Source organism: Tiliqua scincoides, chromosome 8 (genome assembly GCF_035046505.1).
Source record: "Tiliqua scincoides isolate rTilSci1 chromosome 8, rTilSci1.hap2, whole genome shotgun sequence".
NCBI lineage: Eukaryota > Metazoa > Chordata > Lepidosauria > Squamata > Scincidae > Tiliqua > Tiliqua scincoides.
Window position 1 is genome coordinate 15,341,881 of NC_089828.1, and position 26,525 is coordinate 15,368,405.

At 44.7% G+C, this 26,525-nt stretch overlaps 1 protein-coding gene across 1 annotated transcript in view; it reads right to left on the reverse strand.

Moving 5' to 3' along the window:
* ATOSA (atos homolog A) overlaps nt 1-5,990 on the reverse strand; it is a 61,108-nt gene extending 55,118 nt beyond the window's left edge. Inside the window, exon 1 of the mRNA XM_066635062.1 lies at nt 5,689-5,990. Coding sequence (XP_066491159.1) covers nt 5,689-5,704 — 16 coding nt within the window. The 5' untranslated portion in view covers nt 5,705-5,990. The remainder of the gene's footprint in view (nt 1-5,688) is intronic.
* Nucleotides 5,991-26,525: the final 20,535 nt, after the last annotated feature.

Below are 26,525 nucleotides of genomic sequence, written 5' to 3' on the forward strand. Positions count from 1 at the left end.
TTTCCAGGCCAGAAAAAACCTACAGAGGCATGTAAATCTATGTAGACATGAGGAGTTCGCGTAGAATGTGCAATCTCCACACAGTGGCCCCAGACAGGAATCAATTTTTTTTTTCTCATCAACTTTATAACGAAATGACTTAAAATGAAATGACTTTAAGTGAGAACTTGCTGTAATAGAAGTTAATGGTAGCAGTAACTGGAACTTGTCCAAGCATTCTCCATTACTGAAGAAAAGCTCTGAATTAGAGAAACTTTACTTCTAAGTACTTTGCTACACAAAGCAAAACACCCAGTTTCATATCAATTTCGGTTAGGGGTAGTAGGCAGCTTTCCATAGGTATCTCTTGGAAAAGGGTACATCACCTTAGATAGTCGCCTATAAGATGATCTCACAAATAACTCAAGGGCAGTCCTGACCCAAAAATCATGGGATTTGCTATGACCCTCAGATAAGTCAGGGTGAAGCTTAGGGGTGTGACATTCTTTGAAAAATCACTTACCAGGAATTGTTCTGAGGCAGCAGCAAAAAGCCAAAAAAAAAGCTATTTTACCTTCTTATCCATACAGGAAGGGAGATAAAGGTGCTTATGGGAGTTGTAGGCTTTGTGAGGAGTACAGTGCTGCACTTCCATAGCAGCAGCCCTCATACAGATTACAATTCCCATAAGCACCTTCACTTCTCTTCCTGTTTGAAGAAGCAGCTAAAATGGCTACCTTTTTTGTGGCTGCCTGTGAATATTGTAATTACTGGTAAGAAAAATCACTCTTTTTCTCCACCCCCCACATCCTGCTTCTCAGCCCAGTCCCTCCCATATCTCACCAGGCAGCTGCTCTCAAAAGCCCCACTCATTGTATTGACCTGTGCATAAGTCGACCCATGTTTTCAGGGTCAATTTTAGGCATATTTTTACTTATACATGAGTATATGCGGTGATAAAAGGCAGCCTGCTTTTCTACTCAAATCCAAAACTGAGATTGCCCCCTAGAAGTGTATGACCCTGGATCAAGTCCATGACCCTGGATCAAGGCAATTTCCCCCATGAAGCCACAACAATTCACTATTGAGTGAAGAGAGGTGTGTGATTTAATAATTTACAAGCTCTATTGCATATACTAAAGTTGTCATCATTTTAACTTTCCAGCTCTAGGAAAAAATGCAATTACTACAATATACTGTATTTGTTATTTGAACTACTAAAGATGTTGCCTCCTATGAATGACTAATTATTTTTTCATCGCCATCCTATCTTTTTCGTCAAAGAGTCATAATTATGAGAGCAACTTCTGTTGTAATAAAAAATTCACTTCATCTTTGATTACCAGTAAAGCATTACTAACCAGAACACAGTCCTCTTTTGTAGCAATAGAGCAAATTAAATTAAGGAACTCCAGAAAATCCTTCGCCTATGGAAAAAAAAAAATCACAATACCTTCAAATACCTTCTTGTGGATCATCTCGGTACACAAAGTACTAGAACAATGTTGTTATGTTGGCAACCTTCAGTCTCGAGAGACTATGGTATCGTGCTCTGAAAGGTGGTTTTGGAACATCATCTAGTGTGGCTGAAAAGGCCAATTCGGGAGTGACAATCCCTTCCACACTGGGAGCAAGTGCAGTCTGTCCCTGGTCTGTCTCCCTGGCTATGGGCCTTCCTTCTTTGCCTCTTTGCCTCAGACTGTTGGCCAAGTGTCTCTTCAAACTGGGAAAGGCCATGCTGCACAGCCTGCCTCCAAGCGGGCCGCTCAGAGGCCAGGGTTTCCCACTTGTTGAGGTCCACTCCTAAGGCCTTCAGATCCCTCTTGCAGATGTCCTTGTATCGCAGCTGTGGTCTACCTGTAGGGCGCTTTCCTTGCACAAGTTCTATCTCTGTTTTTCCCCCATTGATTTAGGGTAGCTTCCCACAGCATTATCTACGCCACATGTCAGTAAGATTCCCATTTGAACTATTACTAAGATTTTTTAATCTTTACATTAATCACTGACAAGCATGATAGATTCCCCCCTTATATTTATTTTTCAGGAACATGATCCCACAGCAAGAAAAACAGCCAGAACAGCTTCCCTGTTACAACAGGAAACAGCATCATTTCCAGCATGTGGCCTCCTCCCTTCATTTACCTGTGGCATCTATAACTAGAAGCACAACTCAAGACATCCTCAGAACAGCTGTTACCGCCCTACTAAACAGGAAGCAACATCACCTGCAGCTCATATGCCTCTTGTTTATTACCAGCTTCACAAAACCAAAGTTACCATCTGTTAACTGCAAAGATTTAGTCTGTTGGGTATTTACAAACCACTCAAAAACAACAATTGCAAAATTTTGCATTGCAAATTATAGAAGTTGGATCTAGTGCAAAATTTCAATTACTTGCACAGCATAGTCATAGTTCATCTACTGACACCCCCAATCCTATAAACACATTATAAAATTCACAAAACTTAATTTGTGAATCCTTTAAAAGTCTGCTTCAAACATTAAAAGGAACACACAGCAAACAACACTCTTGCACAGTGTTAAAGCAGGTCAGCCCACCCATCACACCACCCATCACTGAAAGGCTCACATTGAATTGGGGGGGGGGGAGCAGAGAACTGACAAGGGATATCCTGCATCCACATCTGCCCACCACCTCCCTCCAGCCTGCTGGCCATGAAGCCACTCTGCTCTCCTCTTCCTGATCTTGGTGGGGGGATGGGGGAGAAAGCGGCTGCTGCCTAGCACTGCCTCCTTGCTCACACCCAGCTGTAGGCAAGGAGAGAGAGGCATGATGATCCCCTTACCTGGAGCTCCAGTGCCACCTCCTTCCTCTGTGCCCATCCTATTTCAAATAAACAGGATGAGCTAACCATACTGGGAGCCCCTAGCAGGCACAGAGGAAGGAGGTGGCATCAGTGCTCCAGGTAAAGGGGCCAGGCTCTGCATTACCATGCCTGCTCCTTGCCCACATCCAGCAAGGAAGAGGAGGGCAGAGACAGTTTATGGAGGGGAGGCAGAATTGGGCTGCCTCAGGCAGTACCCAAACTTCAACCAAGTTCACCTTGAAGACTAACCATTTATTATATATTAAACTTTGTGGACAATAAATTTGGTAGATTTTGTAGGTGCTCCAAGACATTATGTTCACCCCTAGGATGAAAAAAAGATCTCTGCATTTTCACAAGTATGAACACCTCTTTTCTGCCACATCTGAAGGGGAAAATGCATGAATGCAAACACTGTCCAAGGCTTCCAGTCCCATTCCCCCCCCCCCATCAGACATACTCCTCTTCAAAGGTAGACCTTTGTCTACGACCCTTGGTAGCATCATATGAGGGAATCTTCCATGGATATGAAAAGAAAAATGTTTTAAAAGTATTATGAAAACGTAATCCACTAAAAGCTGCGATTACAATCTTTCAGAAGAAAAAAAATCTAGTCATCTGACTTGGGACACAATCCAACCAAAGCTGACTACTTTTCAAACTAACTGATTCCAATATAAGACGCAAATTATTATCATAATTATTATTGAAAAAGGTAAATCCAGACACTAAGGCAGTGATTTTCAACCAGTGTGCTGTGGCACATTGGTGTGCCGCAAATGGTCTGCAGGCGAGCTGCAGGAGTTTGAAGAAAGGTCATTTACTAAGTAGGGCCATTGGGGGATGTGAACTCCTATGTGCCTTGGAAATTATAAAAAAACTGATGGTGCGCCTTGAAAATTTTAGTGCATTCACAGTGTGCCATAACATGAAAATGAATTGCTGCACTAAGGCCTGACATACCCAACATGGAAAAATGACAACACAGCAATTTCTTTCACTGCTCAATACTGCACACTTTTCTTCCTTCCTGTCAGTCCAATATTAAACAGATTGTTCTAAGTGAGTCTAGTTAAAAGCTGTACTCATCCTCTGTCCTTCACTATTAATTTGCAACTCATGGAAGCAGGTGATTGCACACTTGACTGCCTTCCTGTAGTGCAGCTGCTCTAGAGAAAGCAGCACGTGTAAACATTTGCATGGTGTGTGTATTTCATCAGATCTGTAGTTTGAATGTGGCAGGCCATACTTTAACCCTTTGTAGACAGTTCATGTACAGTAATAGTAGGACAAGGTTCATTGTTCTTTAAAATTGCAGTTCTTAATTGCTTCTAAAATATCTTGATTTTTAAAGACCAATTTTACTTTGTTGCTGATGTGCTTAAATTGATCTCAATATTATGACTACCATTAACCTATCCAAATCATTTTAGAATAAAATCTCAAGATACCAAAAGTTGGTTTCCAAAAGAAAAATGACTCACACTGAGTTCACTACTACTCTTTGTATTAAATTAACTGATTACACTACAGGGTTATCAAGTCAAACATCACTATGCTTTGGACCCCTTTCAGAGTTACAAACATTGATTTTATCTCTGGTATATTTTGTAACTTATAATTTGGTAGATAATTTATGCTGCAATCTTAACCTTAATCTTAAACACTGTCAGTAGCAAGCAAGCACCATGGAAATTACTTCAGAGTACGCATGCGTATAGGCTCACACTGCACATGAGGTAACTGAAGCCAAACAAGCTTTCTGCAAGTCGTCCTTTTGAGTGCATCTCATCCTTGTTATTTTAAATTTAAGCAGTTTTGAAACAGATATGATGCAGATATTCTCTGAATGTATAAGAACTATATTACAGAACATTAAGAAGTTTTACTAACAAGAGTAGGCAAAAGATGAGCATCCAACAGGAATGTACCTTATAAACGCAAGGCACCTCTTTGTGCATCATAAACATGTTCACTCTCAGCATCTGGACGAGTTTAAAAGGAATTTCTTACACATGTGGAGTGATTCATATACTAGAGTTATGTGTTGTTTTTTTAAGTTATAAGCAGCAACATAAAGGAAAATATACGTGAGGTTGTTTACTGTTCCAATATGTGGGACTTCTATGAAATTTAATCCATAACAATTCATTATGAAAGTTATTTTCCAAATTGGATTTTAAATGAAATATAGATATATCTAGCAACAAAGCCCAAACAATGACTATATTATTGAAATGAGGAGCCATGACACATTTTAGTGATGTGGCAGCTTTTACAATAACTGCACAGAAGCTGAATTAGTAGAAACATACCACTGAATCCACTGATTTTGTCCCTCACCAGGAAAAAAAAAGGTAAATCTGGTAATAATTCCACTGAAAGTACCTGTGAAAGATTTAAATGCAACAGAGTTCTAGCTGCTTTACATAAGCCTGTACTTAGCTGTCTTTGTAACTTCCATTTATACGAAGCTTGTGTTGTTAATATCAGTTCTGATTAAAATCTGTGCCTGATTTTTTTTTATAATGTTGCAATTGTTCGATACTTAAGTGCAACTCTATTTGGCATTTAAATGATACTGTCTCCTAGGGCAAAGGGTGTTCTCCTCAATGAGTTATCTCTCAGCTCTTGACTGATGAGGTAAATTCAATCATTTACACAATAGCTTTTTTAAAAAGACATTTGAGACACCAACAATATTCTGTTGCTCAGTTTCAGGCATTACCTGAATCTGGTAAAATTTAACTCTTTAAGCACTTCCTTGGCAGAACCAAGGACTTGCAATTCCCCCTCCCAATATATTACCAGACATGTTAAAAAGTTATTTGTCCCCACAGTTAAAATATAGTAAACAGAAATATTGATGAAATCATTTACCTCGGTCTGGCTTCATTTTCGGTCCAGTCTTCGTTTATTTTACCCCCAAGTTTCAGTAAAGAAGCCCTAATTGGGTGGTGGTATTTTCTCCTCTCTTTGTAGTCTCACTGATACTGCCTCCAGCTAGATTTCTCTTGTTGTAGGAATAAAATAAAAATCCAGCCCCTTATCCTGAACAGCTTACAAGAATCCTGAACAGCTTACAAGAATCCAGAGCAGCTAGGCCTCCGCCTGGCATTCATTGTGGTGGCAGCAGCAGCAGCCGCCTTGCTGGGGAAGCAAACTCAACACAGCCTGTGTGTGTGTGTGTATGTCTCTCCCTCCCTCCCTCCCTGGAACTTGCCAATGTGTCCTTCCTTGACACAGCGTCTGAACAGGTCTATTTATAACCTGCCGGGGTAAAAGCTTAGACAACAAAAGCTAAACTCAGCCCCCTGCACTCCACACATACACACATAGAGAGAGACTAGAATCAAAGGCTCTGAATCACAGAGCCTCAGGGCAATGTCAAGCCAGGCTGGAGGAGTCCATTGCGTTTTACCTGTTCTACCAAGCCAACCAGGAGAGAAGCAAAGTCTGGACCCCTCTTTCCTCCCAATTCCCTGCTCGCCTCTAGTGTAAATAAAATAAACAAATCCAGACAGCCTCTAGAGCTCCCTGTTACCAAATGGGGGCTAAAAAAAGCAGCCTTTCCCCCTCCACTTTGTTCTTCAAAATCACCTTATAAACACATGCACCACACTGCCACCCATCCCAAAACAGCCCACTTTCAACAGCCCCCTATAAATACACCTATATCACACCACCACCAAACAACCCAACAGTTCACGTTCTGCAGCCCCGTATAAACACACACAGACACACAAACACCCCAAAACAGTTCACTTTTTGAAGCCTATAAACAGAGACACACACACCACACACCCCAAAACAGTCCACTTCCTGCAGCCCCCCTATAAACACACACAGACACATAAACACCCCACACACCACCATCAAACACCCCAAAACAGTCACTTTCTGCAGCCCCCCTCCTTATTGCGGCGGCTGCTCTTCAGTAGCTCCAATAAACAACGTCTGAACGGAGCTCCACACACACCAGACTTCTTCCCTGGAGTGGCTCGACCCTCACCTTACACAACCCGGCGGGGAGGAGGGGAGGAAAGAAGGAAGGGACTGACACCCAGCACTGCCTCACCGCCCCATTTCTACCCCCTAACAACGCCCCCCCTTCTTTTGGCTTCCACAAGTGCCTCTCTCGAGACGGCTGCCTCTTCTCTTCCCTGCCCAGAGCCTGCCTGAGGGGCCAATGGAAAGGCTGCCCCCTCAGCCTCCTCCTCAGCCCTTCACCTGCCCCATAGCAGGGCAGCCTCTTCCCCTCAGCCTTCCTCACACCCCCTGAGCCCCAGAGGATGGTGTCCACCTCATGTTCCTCCTTGCCCCCTCCTCACCTTCCCAAGCCCTGGCACCAGAGAGAGAGAGAGAGAGAGAGAGAGAGAGACGAGGTTAGCAGCCTCCTCCTCGCCCCGTCACGCATTCACACGAGCAGTAGACCCGGGTTCAACCTAAGCACACAGCAGCCCCTTCCTCCTCCCCTCCTGGCTGCTGCTGTTCCTGCTGCTGCAGTGTGTTGTTTTCCATGACTCCACCACCGTCTCCACCGTGCCCTCCTCTTCCTCCTCCTCTGCTGACTAACCCTTCCTCCTCTCCTCCTCCTGCTGGCACCCCCTCCAAACGGGTCAGACACGCATCCCCGCCACAGGAGGGCGGGGAGAAGGGAAGAGAGCTAAGTCTTCCCTCCCCTAAACATCCCCCCAAGCACAAGGAGTGGAGGGGAGTCCAAGATCTCTGCCCCGCATCCCATACACTGCACAGCACAAGGACCCCTTTGCAACCCTGTCTCTCTCTGTCTGGCTCCCCTGTCTCCCCCCTTTCTCTTTCTGCCCCCTCTCTGTCTGCCCCCCCACTCTAGCTGCCCCCCTCTGCCTGGCCCGCTCTTTCTCTATCTAGTCCCCCCCACTCTGTCTGGCCCCCCTCTTTCTCTGTCTGGCTCCTCTCACTCTGTCTGCACCCCCTGTCTGTCTGCCCCCTCACTCTTTCTGTCTGCCCCCCTGTCACAACCCTCATCAGTTCCCTTCTCCAGGCTCTAGTTGCCCTGTCAAAAACACCACCGAGGTCACGTGGCCCGGCAGCAGCCAATGGCCTCTCAAGCCACTTCCTCCCTTGTTCCTCGCCGGGCCCAGGCTAGGAACTTGGTTGTTATGGCAACCAAAGTAAAAACTTGGGCCTGTGGAGAGAGTTCGGGCTGAGCGCAGAGGCTGTTACTGCCCGTGCTGGGGGGTGGCTCTTCTGCGGTGGGCGGGGCTTGGCTTGCAGCTGCAACTGCAGAAAAGTTCATTGCAGAAGTTCTAGCACTTTGATGAGGCTAAAAAAACTGGCTCCCAAAGTCTGGGGAGGGGAAAGAGATTTGAGAGGCAGCAGTCCTATGCATGCCTCCTCCCCTCAAGTACTGTATGGCTCCCATACAGTACTTGGGGGCCAGGGATGTGAGGTGGGTGGGGAGGCAGGTGAGGCAGAGCCTCCCCACCATTATCCGTGGAATAGCTCTGCCACCTTTGCTGTGTGAGATGTGCTTTTTGAAGGACTCTGGTGGGGAGGCTCTGCCTCACCTGCCTTCCCAACCACCTCACGTCCCTGATGGGGAGGCAGGTGAGGCAGTGCCTCCCCACTGGAGTCTTTTGAAAAACACCACTGTCGCTGTGTGAGGTGTGCACACACATAGCGCATGGGTTGTGAGTGCTTGCACACCTCACACAGCGACTGTGGCGCTTTTCGAAAGACTCCAGTGGGGAGGCTCTGCCACATCTGCCTCCTCACCTGTCCCTAGCCCCCTAGTACTATATGGGACACATACAGTACTTGAGGAGAGGAGGCATACATAAAATTGCTGCCTCTCAAATATTATGGGAGAAATGCATTTTGCATTTCTCAAAATGCAAAAATTATGCATTTTGCAATATGCAAAAATATTGCAAGGAGGCCTTCAGTGCCTCCTTGCAACTGTGGGCAAAAGTTATGAAGACATCACATTTCCACAGACCTCTTCGTACAGTGGAGTACAGTGCTACCCAAACTTTTTAGCACTAGGACCCACTTTTTAAAAATAGCAATCTATCACAACCCACTAGCTGAGGGGTTCCCAAATGGTGGGACCCACTGGTGGATCACCACCTGGTTTTTGATGGGGCACCAAAGGGGTGATGGAAAAATCAGGTAACTAATTGCCTCAAGCCCTGAGGCTGTACAAAAATCAGATACCTTAGCTGCTAATTACCCTGCAAAGAGCTCAGCTCCTGCAGTTTGCAAAATAACTGCTATCTGCCCTGCAAGGAGCTTGCAGTTCCTGTAAATCAGTGGTTCGCACACTTTTAGCACTGGGACCAACTTTTAGAATGATGATCTGTTGGGACCCTCTGGAAATGATGTCAGAAGTGACATCATTAAGTAGGGAAATGTTTAACAATCCTAGGTTGCAATCCTACCCACACTTATCCAAGAGTAAGTTCCATTTACTATCATTGTTCAAAGCATATACACAGTATCCTGTTCAATGTACAGGTCTGTCGCAGTTCCCCAGATGCAGTCACATACCATGGTAGCATCAAGTCTAATATATTAAAAATAAAATATTGAAATGAATGGGAATCCACCTGTTATTGGTTTATGACCCACCTAGTGGGTCCTGACCCACCATTTGAGAAAAACTGCTGTAAATATAGGAAGAGAAATGTTTGAAGATCTTTTTCTGGTTATTACAACTTATAAATAAATATACGGGTCCAATCCTATCCAATTTTTCAGTGCCAGTGCAGCCATGCCAATGGGGCATGCACTGCATCCTGTGGTGAGGAGGCAGTCACAGAGGACTCCTCAAGGTATGGGGAACATTTTTCTTTTACCATGGGGCTGCATTGCTGGAAAGTTGGATAGGATTGAGCCCTAGATGTTCTTTTTTAATGTCTCGTAAACCTAGGTGGGTCCCGATAGTGTCGTTTTAAAAAGTGAGTCCTGGTGCCAAAAAGTTTGGGAACCACTGCACTAGAAAAAAAGAGCTATAGAAAGAACTATTTTTATTTATTAATATAGCATGCCAATTATTAGTGAAAATCAGAAAATGTGACATTTTAATTTTGTGCTATAAAGATTACCTCATACCACAGGTTAGAATTCCAGCTAACAACTTTTTTTTCTGCCTACCAGGGAATGTTGCTTGCAATGTGTTTTCTTTTTAATTTAAATATTTCAAAAACTTTTCGCAACCCACCAAAAATGGGCTTGCAATCCACTGATGGGTCCTGACCCACAGTTTGCTAAAGTAGATTGTAGGCAGGTGAATGTGTTCGTTCTGTGTTTGGTATCAAGCAGGCCTAGTAAACTTCTGACAGATAAAAATAAACACACATGTAGCCTGTTTCTGTGCATGTTTACTCAGAAGTTCCATGGGCAGCTCTAAGCAGAATTAGGTGGACTGTACTCCAACCATTGAAATCAGTGGGCTTAACTGGAGTGCAGGTGCCAGGGGAGGCCCTGGAAAATGCTCCCATGCCACTCAGCTACCACTGCCATTGAGGATTCAGTGGTTGACCTGGCCAGGAAGGCCATCTGTTGGACATGGTCCTAGGCGAGCATCACTCTGACCAACCCCTGATGTTGCCTCTGCTAAAGTTTACCCTGCTATACACAGGGCTGGGCTGCAAGCTCAGTCCGTCAGAGGAAGTATGCATTTTAGATACTGATACATTTTAGATAATTGGAACTGGTGTAGTAAATTGGCTAAGCAGGACCAGTCCATCACTAAAGCCAACTGTGCCTCAAGCAGTTAGGTGTGGGGTACCCATTTCTGTCCACCTACTTGCCTCCACTGTCCACCTACTTGCCTCTCCTTCTCTTTCCACTGTCTGGATTGGAAAAGGAAGAGGACTACAGAGAGGAGAGGAAGCGTGGAGGGGAGGAGAGTGCTGAGCTAGAACTCTGGTGAATGGAAAGGGCAGAGGCTGGCACATCATTGTGTAAGGGGGGGGGCATGCTGCCTCAAGCATCTGACAGTCTTGAGCCAGCACTGTGGCTAAGAGACTGAGGGCACTATCCTAACCAGGTCTACTCAGAAATAAGTCCTATTTTGTTCAATGGGGCTTACTCTCAGGAAAGTGTGGTTAGGATTGCAGCCTGAGAGCCCAATCCTATCCAACTTTCCAGCACTGGTGCCGCAGCAATGCAGCCCTGAGGTAAGAGAACAAATGTTCCCATACCTTGAGAAGGCCTCTGTCACTTCCTCCTCTCCACAGGATGCAGTGCACACCCATTGGCACAGCTGCACTGGCACCAGAACATTGGATAGGATTTGACCCTGAGATAAAAATCAAGAAGTTCCCAGTGATCAACTTCCTAGATAGCCCTAGGAAAGCCACTCCCACCCAGTCCCACATTTGCAATAGGGAGATAATAGTTATAAAGGTTACATGTGATAAGACACATGGTCACTTGAAAATGCTAATTATTGTTTCAGGATGTTCTGTATTACCTGATTTGGATTTAGAGATACTATAAATATAGGGTAGGACTTTGTGTTCTTAGATTTTGAGCCACTAGTACTCAGAATATTGTTACTTGTGGCTATTTCATATGCAGTCATGGTTTGTCTTATGTTCAGTCATTTCAGCTATGTCTTTTGTTAGTCACCAGAATTATAAATGCTACACTTTTTGATGATTCACTAATTGTAATACTAGTGAGGCTGTGTACATGATCATATGCTTGTGCCAACTGTTATATGTGGGAAAGACACAATCTGAAAATACAAAAACAATCTGAGTGGGGGCATGCTTGAAGCAGCAGCAGTGGCACCACTGATATCCTATTCCCCTTCTTGGCCTGGATCCACCTCCCCAGGTTCATTCAGGCTTGCACCAGCAAAATTGCTGGCACAGGTCCATGTAGATCCATATTCAGTCAGCAGAGGTTTACCTCTGGGCAAAGGAACAAATGTTTATTTTTTATATTTAAATACAACATCTAAATAAAATGTTCTCTTGCCTCAGGGGTCTCCAAAGTTTTCAGTATGATGGTTACATTGTATATTTTCAACATTTTTGTGGACCCCCCAAAAAATCAGTTTGATAAATGAATGAATGAAATTTAAATGTATGAAAATGTTTTACTTGGAAATGTGTCAATTACAAAGAGACAATGCCACACTTACACTGAGAAATGATATACAGTATAATGATTAAAAATGGCAAATGTAAGCAAAAAAATTAGCAATTGAAAGTGGCCAGATAAAATCTTGTGGGGAGGCTGGATGTGGCCTCTGGGCTGTAGTTTGGACTTTGCCTTACCTGGAGACTTCTGGGAATGCTTGCCCCCCCCCCTCCTGCAAGATAGAGGACATGCTCTGGTGGTATAGCTGCAGGGGGGGTGTTAGATAAGATTGGGCTGCTAAACACCTATTCCATGGTGTTCTTTGGCACTTTTGATCTTTGTAGATTTTAGATCTTGTGAGATAACTTCCTTTTGTTTTGTGTCCATTTTTAAAAATCTACTATATTAATGGTTATTGATATGTGTTCAGTATTTTGATCAGTAAGTATTTGATGGTGGCCGGTAGAAAGCAATCCCAACAGTGTTTTTCACTAATACATTGGCTTTCAGCATGTGTGTTGGAACTCACAAGACGGTCACATTTTGACTTAAGGGTGGGGGGGTCAGTGCTGGGGAGGACGGGCAGCCCAATCCTGGGCTGCCTGGCACTCAGGGCTGCAGCTGCGCCAAAAATGGCTGCTGCTACATCCTGAGTGCAACCTGTGCAGTGCCAGCAGCTCCTTGGGAGAATGGGATTTTCGTCCACTTCCCCTGGGTAAGGCGAGTAGCCCCACAGTGGGGCTACTCAATTCTACGGCAACCCAAGGGTCAGTGTAGAATCAAGAGCCTCCATGTTGAGGCAGTGGCCTAACATGGAGGCTCAGGATCCTCCTTCTTCCCTCCTATCCTGCTCCCTTCCCCTGGCATACCTTCTCCCCACCCTCTCCCCCCCTTCCCCTCATCCCAGAAAACCTCCTCCCTGTTTCCCCCCACGCCCCCACGCACCTCTCCGGCACCCGGTGGTCTGCATGACCACAGAGTGGTGGAGCAGTGGCATTCTACTGGTGCTAGCCCAGCACTGGCCAATGCTGAGCTAGTACTGGTGCTGGAGCAGCGCTGAGGGCTGCATATGTGCCTCACAGCATGTTTTCAACAGTATAGGACTGGACCCTGAGACAGTCACTTTGGGCAGCTGATGGGCAGGGAATACTCACTTTCATCCATCCACTTGCTTCTACTGCCCCTTCTCCCACTCCCTAGGTTGGAAAAGGAAGGGGGGGTGGAGCAGGAAAGAAAGTTTGGAAAAGTGGCACTCAGCTTTCCACCACACTTCCTATTCCACTCTGCCCTCCCCTTCCTTTCCAATCTAGGGAGTGGGAGGAGCAAGGGCTGGCACATCACCAGGTAAGGGGGGGCAGCATTTGACACCCCACCTCAGGTACCAGGAGATCTTGGACTGGCCCTGAAGTGAGTCACTCCAATGTCATCTGGTTTTCTGTGTTTCTTTGCTTAGGTTTCTGTTTAGGTTAGGAGAGAAGGGGAGAGAGAAAAGGGATTTTTATTCTCAATAGATGTAAAAAAAAATATATTTGTAGGTGTGACTTCTCCATCCCTTGCACGACTGCCAAAACTTCTTCTTCTATACAGTACAACTGTTAAAAATTCAGGAGCCCTTTAAAAATACTGTTATTCAGTCCTGCATCCAAGTAAGTTGGACTGGATCGAGAAATAAATGTAACATGCAGGATATCATAAAGCCAGGTTTTAGCCATCATTTTAAATCCCCATATTGCCAGAAAATGAACATTATGTCATCAGCTGTCATTGCTAGTGATAATACAACCCGAGGATTTATATAGATCAGGACAGAGCTCTTGGGGTGGTGGTGGACAGGTCCATGAAAGTGTCGACCCAATGTGCAGCTGCAGTAAAGAAGGCCAGTTCTATGCTTGGGATCATTAGAAAAGGTATTGAGAACAAACAAATCGATGGTAAGGCCACACCTGGAGTATTGTGTCCAGTTCTGGTTGCCACATCTCAAAAAGGATATAGTGGAAATGGAAAAAGTGCAAAAGAGAGCAACTAAGGGCGCAATCCTAACCCCTTATGTCAGTGCTTCCCAGCACTGGCATAGCGGTGCCAATGGGACCTGTGCTGCATCCTGCAGTTGGGTGTAACTCACGGAGGCCTCCTCAAATTAAGAGAATATTTGTTCCCTTATCTCAGAGCTGCATTGCCCTTATGTCAGTGCTGGAAAGCACTGACATAAGGGGTTAGGATTGCACCTTTAGATGATTACTGGGCTGAGAAAAGAGACGCCCGAGGGGGAACATGATTGAGACACACAAAATTATACATGGGAAGGATAAAGTGGATAGAGAGATGCTCTTTACACTCTCGCATAACACCAGAACCAGGGGACATCCACTAAAATTGAGTGTTGGGAGAATTAGGACAGACAAAAGAAAATATTTCTTTACTCAGCGTGTGGTCAGTCAGTGGAACTCCTTGCCACAGGATGTGGTGACGGCATCTGGCCTGGATGCCTTTAAAAGGGGATTGGACAAGTTTCTGGAGGAAAAATCCATTACGGGTTACAAACCATGATGTGTATGTGCAACCTCCTGATTTTAGAAATGGGCTATGTCAGAATGCCAGATGCAAGGAAGGGCACCAGGATGCAGATCTCTTGTTATCTGGTGTGCTACCTGGGGCATTTGGTGGGCCGCTGTGAGATTCAGGAAGCTGGACAAGATGGGCCTATGGCCTGATCCAGCGGGGCTGTTCTTATAGCTTAAAAGTAAAATAATAAGTCAGTGCAAATTGCCTATAAACTCTATTGGTCTTGCCATCCCAAGGTGGGGGGGGGGGTTTCCACTCACTAATTTTGATCCTTTGCTCCAAGGTTATTATCCCAATAATACATATAATTTGTGTTCGAGGCTTAATTTGTGTTCAAGGATGAGTTCTTAGCACAGAACCTGATCTTCTCTAAATACCAAGGATTTATTTTCCTCTTGATACTGGCAAACTTTAGAATGTTATATTAACTTTGCTTCAAGTGTCTACATTTGACTATAGATATTTTCCCACATGACTCACCAGTTTTTCCTTAAAGCAGCCTGAAATCATTAATGCAGTAGTTCTCAAACTTTTCCAGCTCACACCTCCCCTGATCCTTGTAGCCACTGGCCACAGCTCCCCATTACAACACCTCACTTCAGTTACTCCCAAAATGGGGATGAAAGTGTTATAATTATACGCTAGAAACAAGGCTGCCAGCACTCTGAGGCTGCAATCCTAACCACACTTACCTGAGAGTAAGCCCCACTAAACAAAATAGGATTTACTTCTGAGTAGACCTGGTTAGGATTGTGCCCTGAGCAGCACACCTGGAGGGTTTTGGAAAGGGAGGGGGGAAGTGATGAATTTGCTGGGGGAGGGGAAGACTTCATTTTGTGTGTATCTGCTAATTGCAAACTGAGACCTAGAGACTGTTTGGCTGGAATCCTAACCCCACTTTCCTGGGAGTAAGTCCCATTGAACACAATAGGACTTACTTCTGAGTAGACTTAGCTAGGCTTGTGCCTTTTGTCTTACAATAGCAGCCAACAGAGTACCCGCCCCCAAAAGGAGGCGGAAAAGGGGGAATGGCTTAAAAGGAACGGGGATTTTTATTTTTAATCAATTTTTGGAGACAAAGCCATCAAGAGCAGCTTTTTTTCTTTTTTGACGGGGGGGGGGGAAAAGAGAAAGGTGAGGATCCTTGGTTAAGCTGATACAGACCCCAAGCCTATGTAGGTCTACTCAGAAGTAAGCCCCATTTGAGTCAATGGGGTTTACTCCCAGGAAAGTGTGGAAAGGATTGCAGCCACACCCAGCAAGATTACAACTCACCCCAAAGTAGATGGGGGCTACACATACACCCAACATGCAGATGCCACCCCTGTTCTCCCCAGGCAAGATGCAGGCTGGGGCATTTGGACACCCCTCCACTAGGAGCAGGCTGGCTCCTTCCTTCCCAAGCAGAGAAAAGCACTGCACTCCCTGTACTTACTTTAAAGCCTGCCAGGAGATGCAGCACCCCCACACTCTTCTCTCCTCCAGCCTTGACCAATCCCAGGATGCCCAGGGCCAGGGGCACACTGGGAAATGTAGTCCTTGGGGCAAGGTTGCACATGGAGAGAGCTCCATGATGAAATGCAGCTTCTCTGCCTGCCTGCCAAGCCAGCCTTCTCTCCCACCTCTCCCCACCATGTTTCACACGCCCTCCTAGCCTCACGCTGCCCCACCCACCTCGTTCACAGCTGCAGAAAAGCAGCAAGTCAGTAGGCAGCACATGTAGCTGACCAGAGCAGAGCAGAGCAGCCTAGCCTCTCCCCCAACCCATGCCTGGCAATGCTCCTGGAGGCCAGCCACGCCTCACTAGGGAGGTGGGACACACAGATTGAATACCTCAGCATTAATGTATTGTACAGTTGCCGTGTTAGCCTTTCTCCAAGGAGCTTAGGTTGGCATAGATGGCTCCCTTAATTTATCATCACAACAACCTTGAGAAGCACAGTAGCTGAGAGAGAGAGAGAGAGAGATTGGTTCCTGAGAGGTCTCTGAGAGGAATTTTATTAGGAGGTACAAAGTTTCTTTGGGGCCCTTTTGGGGTACAAAGTTTCTTTCTCTTCTCCACTGAATCATAATTTCATACAATCATTGTATCATAACTTCTATGGATTACAATATATAAAACTATGTAGGCTTACACAAAATGTGAATGCTAATCTTCGCACAAGATATACAAACATATCTCTATGGCAATTTCCGGCTCCCATTCTTTGCTCCTGGGCCCCATTTTTTTACTCAGGGCCCAGATACAATTTACCCCCTCTCATGGGCCCTGATTAGCCCTAGTTCACCCTGGAAACTGTTACTCTCTGGGGCTTTGAATCTGTTCTCTGGGAGTCCAACATTCTACCACTATAGTTTCTGTTTTCTGTGTCCCATCCTGACCATGCTGAATAAACAACATCAATGTGCGGAACAAATAATACAAGATATATTTAAAGGTGTTTTTTTGTGTCTTGTATGAAAATGACTCATGATTTGCAAAACCCCAATTATATGTAAATATAAACATGCTCATGGTAAGTTCTCCATGATGTGCCACCAGGACGTAATTACAAAGGCTTCCTGGGGCTCAGCCCCTCCAACTATTCCAGATGGGGACAGGGTTGCCAACTCTAACTGAAGCTATTCCTGGAGATAATTTCCCCTAACATGATGCAATATCATCAAGTCAAGCCCTGTTAAAGTCCCCATAACTTTGCCTGAATCCTGATTCTTGGAGATTCCAGGCTCTTCCTGGAGGTTTAGCAAGTCTAGGTGGGGTCAAACCCTAGAAATTCCTTTCCTTGCTAATTGTGCGTTAACTGCACACAAACTGAGGGAGGCACTGGCAAAGAGCCCACACCCTTCAGATTACCTACCAGGCTGACCCCAGGAGCCTCCTTTTTGTGTTGACAGTGATGGCTTTGCCCCAGGACCTAAGCAATCTGGGCACTTCTGGATAAGTTCATCAACAGGAATTCATTGCAGAATTGATCAGGGCTCCACAGAGACTGGGAGAGGCTGGTTCAGAAAAGAATTTAATTACTCTTCTTTCAATGCAATCCTATGCATGTCTGCTCAAATTTAAGTCCAACTGAGTTCAATGGGATTAGATAAGCATGTATAGAATTGCAATCCTAGTACAGTCTTCATCCTTCTTTGTCAACTTGCTACCACTTGAGAATGAGTCACACCCAGCTGGATATTCTATTCTTTTGATTGGAGAGCATTTTCATACATGCTCTGCACAATGATCCAGCAACTTAAAAGACTTAAGACTTGTATTGTGGGTGGCAGAAGTATACCATGATATATACCAAATATAACTGGAATTAAAACAGAATATAACTGTGACTGCAATCCTAGCCGTATTTACCTGGGAGTAAGCTTCATTTACTATGATGGGGCTTACTTCTGAGTAGACATGCCTAGGATTGGGCTCTACTTTGCACAAACCATAGTTATAACCAGAACTGTTGTTTTTATTACTATTATTTATAAAAATAATAAAAAGTTAGATTCTGCTTTCTTGAAGGTTCAACAAGCGATTCTCAAAAAGGTTCTCAAAATGGTTTACCAAGCAAAATAAATGAAAGGTATGTGATTATGGGTAGGTTGTGTGTTCCAAACAACACAGTTCTGGAACGTGCTGGAATCCCTAGCATGTATGCACTGCTGAAACAGAGACGCCTGCGTTGGCTCGGTCATGTTGTGAGAATGGATGATGGCCGGATCCCAAAGGATCTCCTCTATGGAGAACTCGTGCAAGGAAAGCGCCCTACAGGTAGACCACAGCTGCGATACAAGGACATCTGCAAGAGGGATCTGAAGGCCTTAGGAGTGGACCTCAACAAGTGGGAAACCCTGGCCTCTGAGCGGCCCGCTTGGAGGCAGGCTGTGCAGCATGGCCTTTCCCAGTTTGAAGAGACACTTGGCCAACAGTCTGAGGCTAAGAGGCAAAGAAGGAAGGCCCATAGCCAGGGAGACAGGCCAGGGACAGACTGCACTTGCTCCCAGTGTAGAAGGGATTGTCACTCCCGAATTGGCCTTTTCAGCCACACTAGACGCTGTTCCAGAACCACCTTTCAGAGCGCGATACCATAGTCTTTCGAGACTGAAGGTTGCCAACAGGAGGATGTGTGTTTGTAAGTATTTTTTATGCCAATAAAGGTTTTATCATCATCATCAATGAAAAGAGACTTCCCAGTCTCAAAGGAGTTCACAGTTTCTTTTAAAAAGACCCAAAAAAACACTAGCAAACAGCCACTGAAAAAAATGCTGGGGTGAACAACTACTACCCACTACATCAGATGCATGAAGTGCTATTCTCAGTTTGCAGATCTAGTAGACATGGATTTAGAGAAAGGGAAAAAATGTGAGCACTCTAGTTCATAAAAGTTTCTGCCACAATAATTACAGGCAATCCTATGGAAGCAAAACCAAAGTTGGCATTAACCCAATAAGTAAGTCCAGTTGAGTTCAATGAGACTTACTCCCTGGTAAATGCATAGGATTGCAGTCTTACAACCCAATCCTCCCTAACTGTGGGGGAGTTTCAGGTCCTGGAGGACTCTTCAAGCCTCTGCTGCCCCAATGTATCTTCTTGGACCTGCGCCAGGTATTTTGTGGGCACAAGTCCAAGGGGACCTGGGTCAGTAGACTGGGTCAGAAGGGGACCTGAGGCCAGGAAGGGGGAGAAGATATTGGCAGTGCTGTTGACACTGATTCTGCCCCTTCCCCACTTTCACTCCCCCTTTCCTCCCCCTCCTTGCCACATTCTTCCTCCTCCCCAGCTCCTGTGCTGACTTACTGACCCTGGGCTCATTGGCAGGCCACTGGCATGAGAATCCAGTTGCTCACCACTTATGGCAGTGGCCAGTCTATGCTGTATGGTGTGTTGCCTTTTGCAACAGCCATAAAGCATGCTGTGCTACAGTAACACAGGTTCTGGTGATGCAGCTGGCCAGTAGATTGGGCTCTTAATCTTTAAACTGTCACCAGATGCTTTGATTTTGCTGCAACATACTAATAAGGCCATTTCTGTTTCTTGTCACTGCTACAGTGACTACTGACACTTTGCCTTCAAGTTTTACAGACAGGCAGCCCAATCCTGAGCTTCCCGATACCTGCTGGAGCAGGGGCACCAAAGCAGCTATCACTTATCCAGCGGGGACTGGGAAGCAACCAGGAGTCTCCTTGGGAGAAGCCCCAAACCCTGCAATGGGGCTTCTCAAGTCTGTGCCGGCTATTTTGCCAGTGCAGACTTGAGAGACTCCGTGTCTGGCTTTTCAGCCCAACGTTCCCTCCCACCCCAGTTCCTCTAAGCACCCTGCCCTCCCCCACCTCATTCCACCCACTCCCAGCCTTCCCCTGTCCCAAAACTACTTACCGCCAACTGGCATTGCTGGAACTTTAGGATTGGGACCTTAATGGCAATATTTCAAATTGCCTATAGTTTGCCCAGTTTGTACCAACAAGGTTTTTGCTCTTTGCCTGACCTGGCTCTGGCTTGACAGTGTATGTTGCCTGATTGCAGCTCTACTTTCTTTGGCCAAAAGATGTGCCCCATTCCCCTTACAGACTTTTCTCTTCCATCAGTTCTTTGATTCCATTATTCCATTTTTACTCCTCCCTTTACCCCATGGTACATTATCCTTAAACCCTGGACCCCTGCTCTCTTTAATAATCTCTCTACTCCAGCATAATTTGCCACCTCTGCTTATTCTCTTTTCTGGTGTGCTTGTTTCCACGTGCACAAATTTAAAAGCCCTGAACCAGGGCCCTGGACCAGAGCCCAGCTCCACAACACTTTTCAAAGCTGGCATTAACCCAAGAAGCATACAAAGTAAAAGTAATAGTTTTAAATAAAAGTGCCTCTGGGCACAGACAAAGTGTTTTTCTCTAACCATAAAACCATGTAACTACAGCACCTCAATATACTGTATCTGGTTTCAGATGTCAGGACTTTATGTTCAGACTAGAGGACATCCCAGCAGGCTTGACCAGCACCTTGGTTTCTAGATGTTAACCAAGACTTAAGGTGCAATCCTAACCCCTTATGTCAGTGCTTTCCAGCACTGGCATAGAGGTGCCAATGCGACATGTGCTGCATCCTGCGGTTGGGTGTCACTCACGGAGGCCTCCTCAAAGTAAGAGAATGTTTGTTCCCTTTCCTCAGAGCTGGATTGCCCTTATGTCAGTACTGGAAAGCACTGACATAAGGGGTTAGGATTGCACTCTTAGACAGACAGTGTTTGCCACTAAGTCTCTCCACAAAGTTGATATCTTTCGCCTACCCTTCCTTAAATCTAGAATCCTGTTCAGGGGTTTAGCCTGTGCACAGGAAGAGGAGGAATGGAAGTGGCTCACTAGCCACATCCCCTATGCCAGTACACTCCAGGGCCCTGCCCTATGCCCTCCAGGTGTTAAGCATTTGTTTGCAAAGGCTGGTGCTCAACTTGGGGAGAGTTTCTCCCTCTGTTCTAGATCTCAAGTCGGTCAAGATTCTAGAACATGGGGAAAACCCCTTCCTGGGTTGTTTGCCTCTGAAGATGAACACTGAATGACTAGAGAGCAGGAGGCAAGGCTATGGAGCATGGCTAGCCAACAAACTTCTGCTCCCTCTCTATCCAGCTGCCATCAGTGGTGGGGAAGGGTTGATCAAGAAGCCAGCCAGAGGTATCAATATTTTTTACTTACCTTTGCATAGGCCTACTGGTGGCCTATGGGGTCTCTTGAGGAGACTCTCAGACCCACGCCTGCCAACATGTTGCCACCACCAACTTACCAGCACTGGCAGAAGCACTGGGAGCTGTTGCTTCACATGACACACTGCTCGCTGTTTGTGGCACCAACCCTGAAGCACACAACAGCAGTGGCATGAAAATGCCACTGAAAAGGGCCTTGCACTGCCAGAATGGAAATTCCAGCAACCCAATACTCAGACAGGATTGGGCCCAAACTATCCTAAATCTGCTTAGCCATTCCCATTGTTTATCCTCCTATGTTATTACTCTGCAAAACAAGCTTCCTAATTGGTACCTTCCTAAAAAAAAAACTTGGGACAACGTTTCAGCAATAAAGTGCACTGCCCAACCTACACACCCACCATATTTCTCTCACTTGACATGCAGAGGCCAGTTTAAAATAAAAAAGAGTGACACAAGCAATGCTTTGATAGTTAGATTCCTAAACAGTTTGATAAGTGTCATGTTGTGCAACTATTATCATCTTGCCTGATAATTATAGATCCTAAAACACTTAACCGGATGTAGGATAATGGCAAGAGCACTGATCCCAAAATACAGAAGGAGGAACCTCATGGAGCAGTAAAGATTGTTAAGACTGTACGTGTAGCAATATAAGTGACTGTAGTCTGTATGACTCAGTCAGCCCCCGAGGGTAGTGACATCAAAAAAGTGATGTCAAAAAAGTGACATCTTTTGGGAATAGCAGCTGGGAGTCCAATCTTCCTAGCTTCTCTTAATATTAGCTTTGGGACCAGGACAAATCCTTTATTACCTACCATTCCATTAAAGGAACACTTTCCAAATATTTAGCTCTGTTGGGTTGCTTTCACTTTGGATGCCATGTGAGAACTCACGCCACAATAAATCATTGGATGCATGTTCCTTGGAGAGCTTCTTTGACTTCTGGTGCTGTACTTTGGTGTAAAAAAAAGATAAGCAGACAGCAATACCTGCTGAAAAAAGGAGGTACTGTCTGAAGCAGTGTAATGAAACAGCTATATGTGGCTTTCACTTTTCCAATGCTCAACCCCTCAAAGATCTTCTGGTCTTCTAAATGGCTCCACCTATTTCTCCTTGGCAGCAACTGTTACCCTGCACATGCCCAATCTCATCTTATCTTGGAAGCTAAGCAGGGTCAGGCCTGGTTAGTACTTGGATGGGAGACTGCTTGGGAATACCGGGTGCTGTACCATTTCTCCTTGCTGCCCTTTTATCTTTTCATGAATGGAATGCCCTCCCCAAACGTTAATATAAGGCGTTTCCCTTTCTCTTGCAAGGGAATGGCATAGATATCCTGTTGTCTTATGTGCTCCTTGAGACATGTGGTAGGCCACTGTGAAATATAAGGTAACTGGATTAGATGGCCCTTTGACCTGACCCACCAAGGCTCTTCTTCCTTCAAACCCTCCTAAATACCCACTGCCTCTGCAAAGGCTTTGGCTCTTAGCCCTCACCCCCAAACAAACAACATCCTAAGCGTAATGACATTTGCTCACCTTCCTCCTTTGTTACTCAAACCAGATGTGTTAGGACCTCCACTGTCTGGCAGCAGCAGTGGTGGTGAACAGGATTTATGAACTGCCTTTCAGCAACAACAAAATTCACAAAGTAATTGCTTTGTGACAAATAATTAAATGGCTATCTTATTATTACACACACACACAGCAATATATATATACAGCTTTCAACAAAAAAGAAGCTCACAAAGTGGTTTCAGAGCACAAACAAACAAACAAACAAACAAATAAATAAATAAATAGTCCCCTGTCCCTATCTTGTTTTTGCATATATTAACATTATATTGTTGTGTAATGTGTGCCTCTACTTTTCTGTGTTCTCAGGGTTTGATGTGACTCTTTCTGTGTCCCCTCCCAAATAAATCACACCTCTGCTAATATCACTGCATTCCTGAATACCTCTATACGCATTTCAATTGCTTCTGTGGTTAAATGTTAATAGCCAGTCCATGACTGGAGAGTCAGCAGGGAATTCAGTGTGATTGAAACATCTGGGTATCTGATGAGAGAAGAAAAAAGGCATGAGGGGTCCAAGAAAGAAGAAAAAGAAACAGATAGGGAAGCAAATATACAACCCAGATAACATCTGGTTTGACCCAGAGAGCCTCTCCTATGCTTCCCTTCTGTCTGTTGTTTTGCCATATTTTATTCTCCCTTCCTTCTCTCCTTTTATCTCCCTTCCTGCACACAAATACACTGTCAAAATTTAGATTAAAACTCCTTTGGGAGGGACTGTCTCTTTCTTAACATATGAGTCTCTGTAAAGTGCCATATTCATGGATGGATTACAACATCATCATCATAATCAAATTGAAGAGAAACAATTGGAAAACATAACAAAATACAAAGAACTGGAAATTGAAATACAGCACTTTTGGGGGAAAAAAACAACCACCACCCCTATTGTCATTGGTGCACTAGGCACAATCCCCAAGGCCCTTAAGAAATATCTGGTCAATATAGGCATTGACAAGATAATAGTCAAACAACTGTAACAAGCTGAACTACTGGGAACACTGAACATTATGTGGCAATATCTCACCAGTTCTTAAACTCTTGACTAGAATTTAAACTAGTGAGCACCCAAAAATCCCAGTCCAGACATCTGGTGGGCTTCGACACCACTGATGATGATGATGATGATGATGATGATGATGATGATGATGATACTCCTGGGGAGTTGTGGAATCTCTTTTTGTGAAGATCCCGAATCCAAGTGGGGGTAGGAACCTGCACCCATGCCTGTATTTTTCTCCACTATAAGTTACAGAGTGGGGCAATTTAGATTGGAGAAATTGCATGGAAATTCCATAGTGGCACATTTCCTCTCCTGGGATTGCTGTCCAGCTCAGGTACAAAACCCCCTGAGCCTATTTTTTAAAAGGCTGTGAGTTTCCTGACACTGCGGCCCTTGAGCAAAAGTGCTGGATCAAAACACAGTTGAAATTATGAGTTAAGTTCATGCACGTGTTTGGTTACTTTGGCACATTTATTTATTTATTTGAATGATTTATATCCCATCTTTCACTCTGAATAAATTGAGTGCTCAAAGCAAGAACCATGGAGAGATTAAATTAAGGCCACAATTAAATCTCTTTGGAAGGAATCATTGCTTCTTGGCTTCCCAATCTCCTTTTCTTTCTCCTCCTGTATAACATGCTTAGTGCTCCATTTACCTGAGATTCACCTCAGCTGAGCATGTTCAAGGAAATGACGTATGGTGTTGCATGTCTAGATTCTTGTGATTCCTGAAGAGAACTACTTCCTCTTGAATGACATGGTCACTGGATTAGGTGTTTAGCACAAAGCCTTGGTCCACCACAAGATTTGCTGAACTGGGTAGGCAGATTTAGATAAGGTAGATTGAGATGATATGCTAAGCTCCATCCTCACCTGTCCATAGTGGCCTGCCTTTGGGTCTCCTGGTGACAGCTTCTCCCTCTCATTCTCCAACCTGCTCTCTCCCCCCCTCCAGAGGACTCCCCCTCTCTTTTTCTCTTTCTCTTTCCTCCCTGCATGGCTGCTTTGACAAGGGGGAAAGAAAGTGGAGGAATCTGAAGAGTAACTAGAAAATCAGGCAGCATCCCTCAAGGTGGGGAGTTGGAGGCAATGTTGGATGTAGGTGGGCCAGCCACTTCCAGGATGGATAGAATTTTCAAGAGAATGCATGCAAAACACTTTGTATTATATATGACGTACCATGCTTATACAGTTGAACATTGTTTGTCCAGACCCACAGGTTCAACCCAGGGATCCTTAGAACTAAGCCATGCTACCACCAGTGATTGGAATATAGAACTGCAGCAATTCTAGGAAGGAGACTTCTGTAAAGGCCCAGAATCCTCTTAGCCTGAGATTTCAGTTGATACTGGAGGGCCAGTCTAGTGCTTTTGTCCAGTATAAAGGCTTTCAGATCTTCTGACTTTCTCAGTTCGGTCAACTTATGGGGTAGGGGATGTCACTTGGTTCTCCTACTGCGCATTGGATATCCAGTATGCTGCCTGATGCCCTGCCTACCTCCAAGATACCTGTCTCCCTTGGGCATGCGTACCTGATATTATTATTTCATAACACAGTGGTTCTCAAATTTTTACCACCAGGACCCACTTTTTAGAATGAGAATCTGTGATGTCATGACCGGAAGTGACATTATCAAGCAGGAAAATTTTTAACAAGCCTAGGCTGCAATCCTACCCACATTTACCCAGGAGTAAGTCCCCTTGACTATAATTGTTAAAAGCATATACATAATAGTTTGTTCAAAGTACAGATCTGTAACATTTCCCCAAATGCAGTCACATACCATGGGAGCATCAAATCTAATGTATTAAAAATAAGATATTGAAATGAATGGGGACCCACCTGAAATTGGCTCATGACCCACAGTCTGAGAAACACTGTCTTAATGTGTTTAAAGTGACATGGGATCAAAGGGCAGCCCTCCAGTAGGAACTGTTGTATATAACAAAACTCTCAGCCTTCGGCATGGTAATTGCATGGATGGCTAGCCATAGGTCAGAGAGAATTGCAGCATAGGTAGCCTCATGAATGAAATTATTTAAAAGCAGACAAGGAGCCAGGTTGCTCTTCTTATGATAATGCTGTTGTCAAAAGTGAGTTCTCACTTCAGCTCATTTCCAGATACTCAGGAGTCATGCTTAGCTTTAGAATAATAGACTTCCTGTCTTTAAAAGAAATCAAGCTACTGAAGTTTTATATGAAAAAAGTGGCATGGAAGGATTTGAAATAAACAACTTTTAAATTAAATTGGATGCTAAAGCTGGGCTGAGCACAGAAATGAACTGTCACTGCTAATTGCCTGCTAAGGTGTCTTATCTTGTCAGGCTCATTTAGCTTGCTATCAACCTCTCTTCCCCATGCCACTCTAATGACCTTTTGCAATGTGTCGTTGGGGAAGGGCTGTGGCTCAGTGGTAAAACATGTGCCTTGCAAACACAAGTTCCAATCCCTGGCATCACTGACTGAATGAATCTCTGGCAAGACTGGGAACAGTATGTAATGCCCAATACTTGGTCGAGCTGCCGTCAGAGAAGACAGCACTGAGTTAGGTGGATTAATGGTTTGATTTCACAAAAAACCAACTTCATTTTTTGTTTTTGGAAAATGCTTACCATGGATGCCACAGTAACATATTTTAAAACAGTATGTTAAAAGCCAGCAGAGAGATCTTGAAGGTATTAAAAACAGAACCTTTGGCCTTGGAGAAGGATGACTTTGTGCCATCTGTAACTGTCATGTGTCCATGGTTCAACTTGCAACCCCTGAAAGTTTTGCAAGACTCTTTGGTCTGTTTGTTCAAGTGGGACAGGTT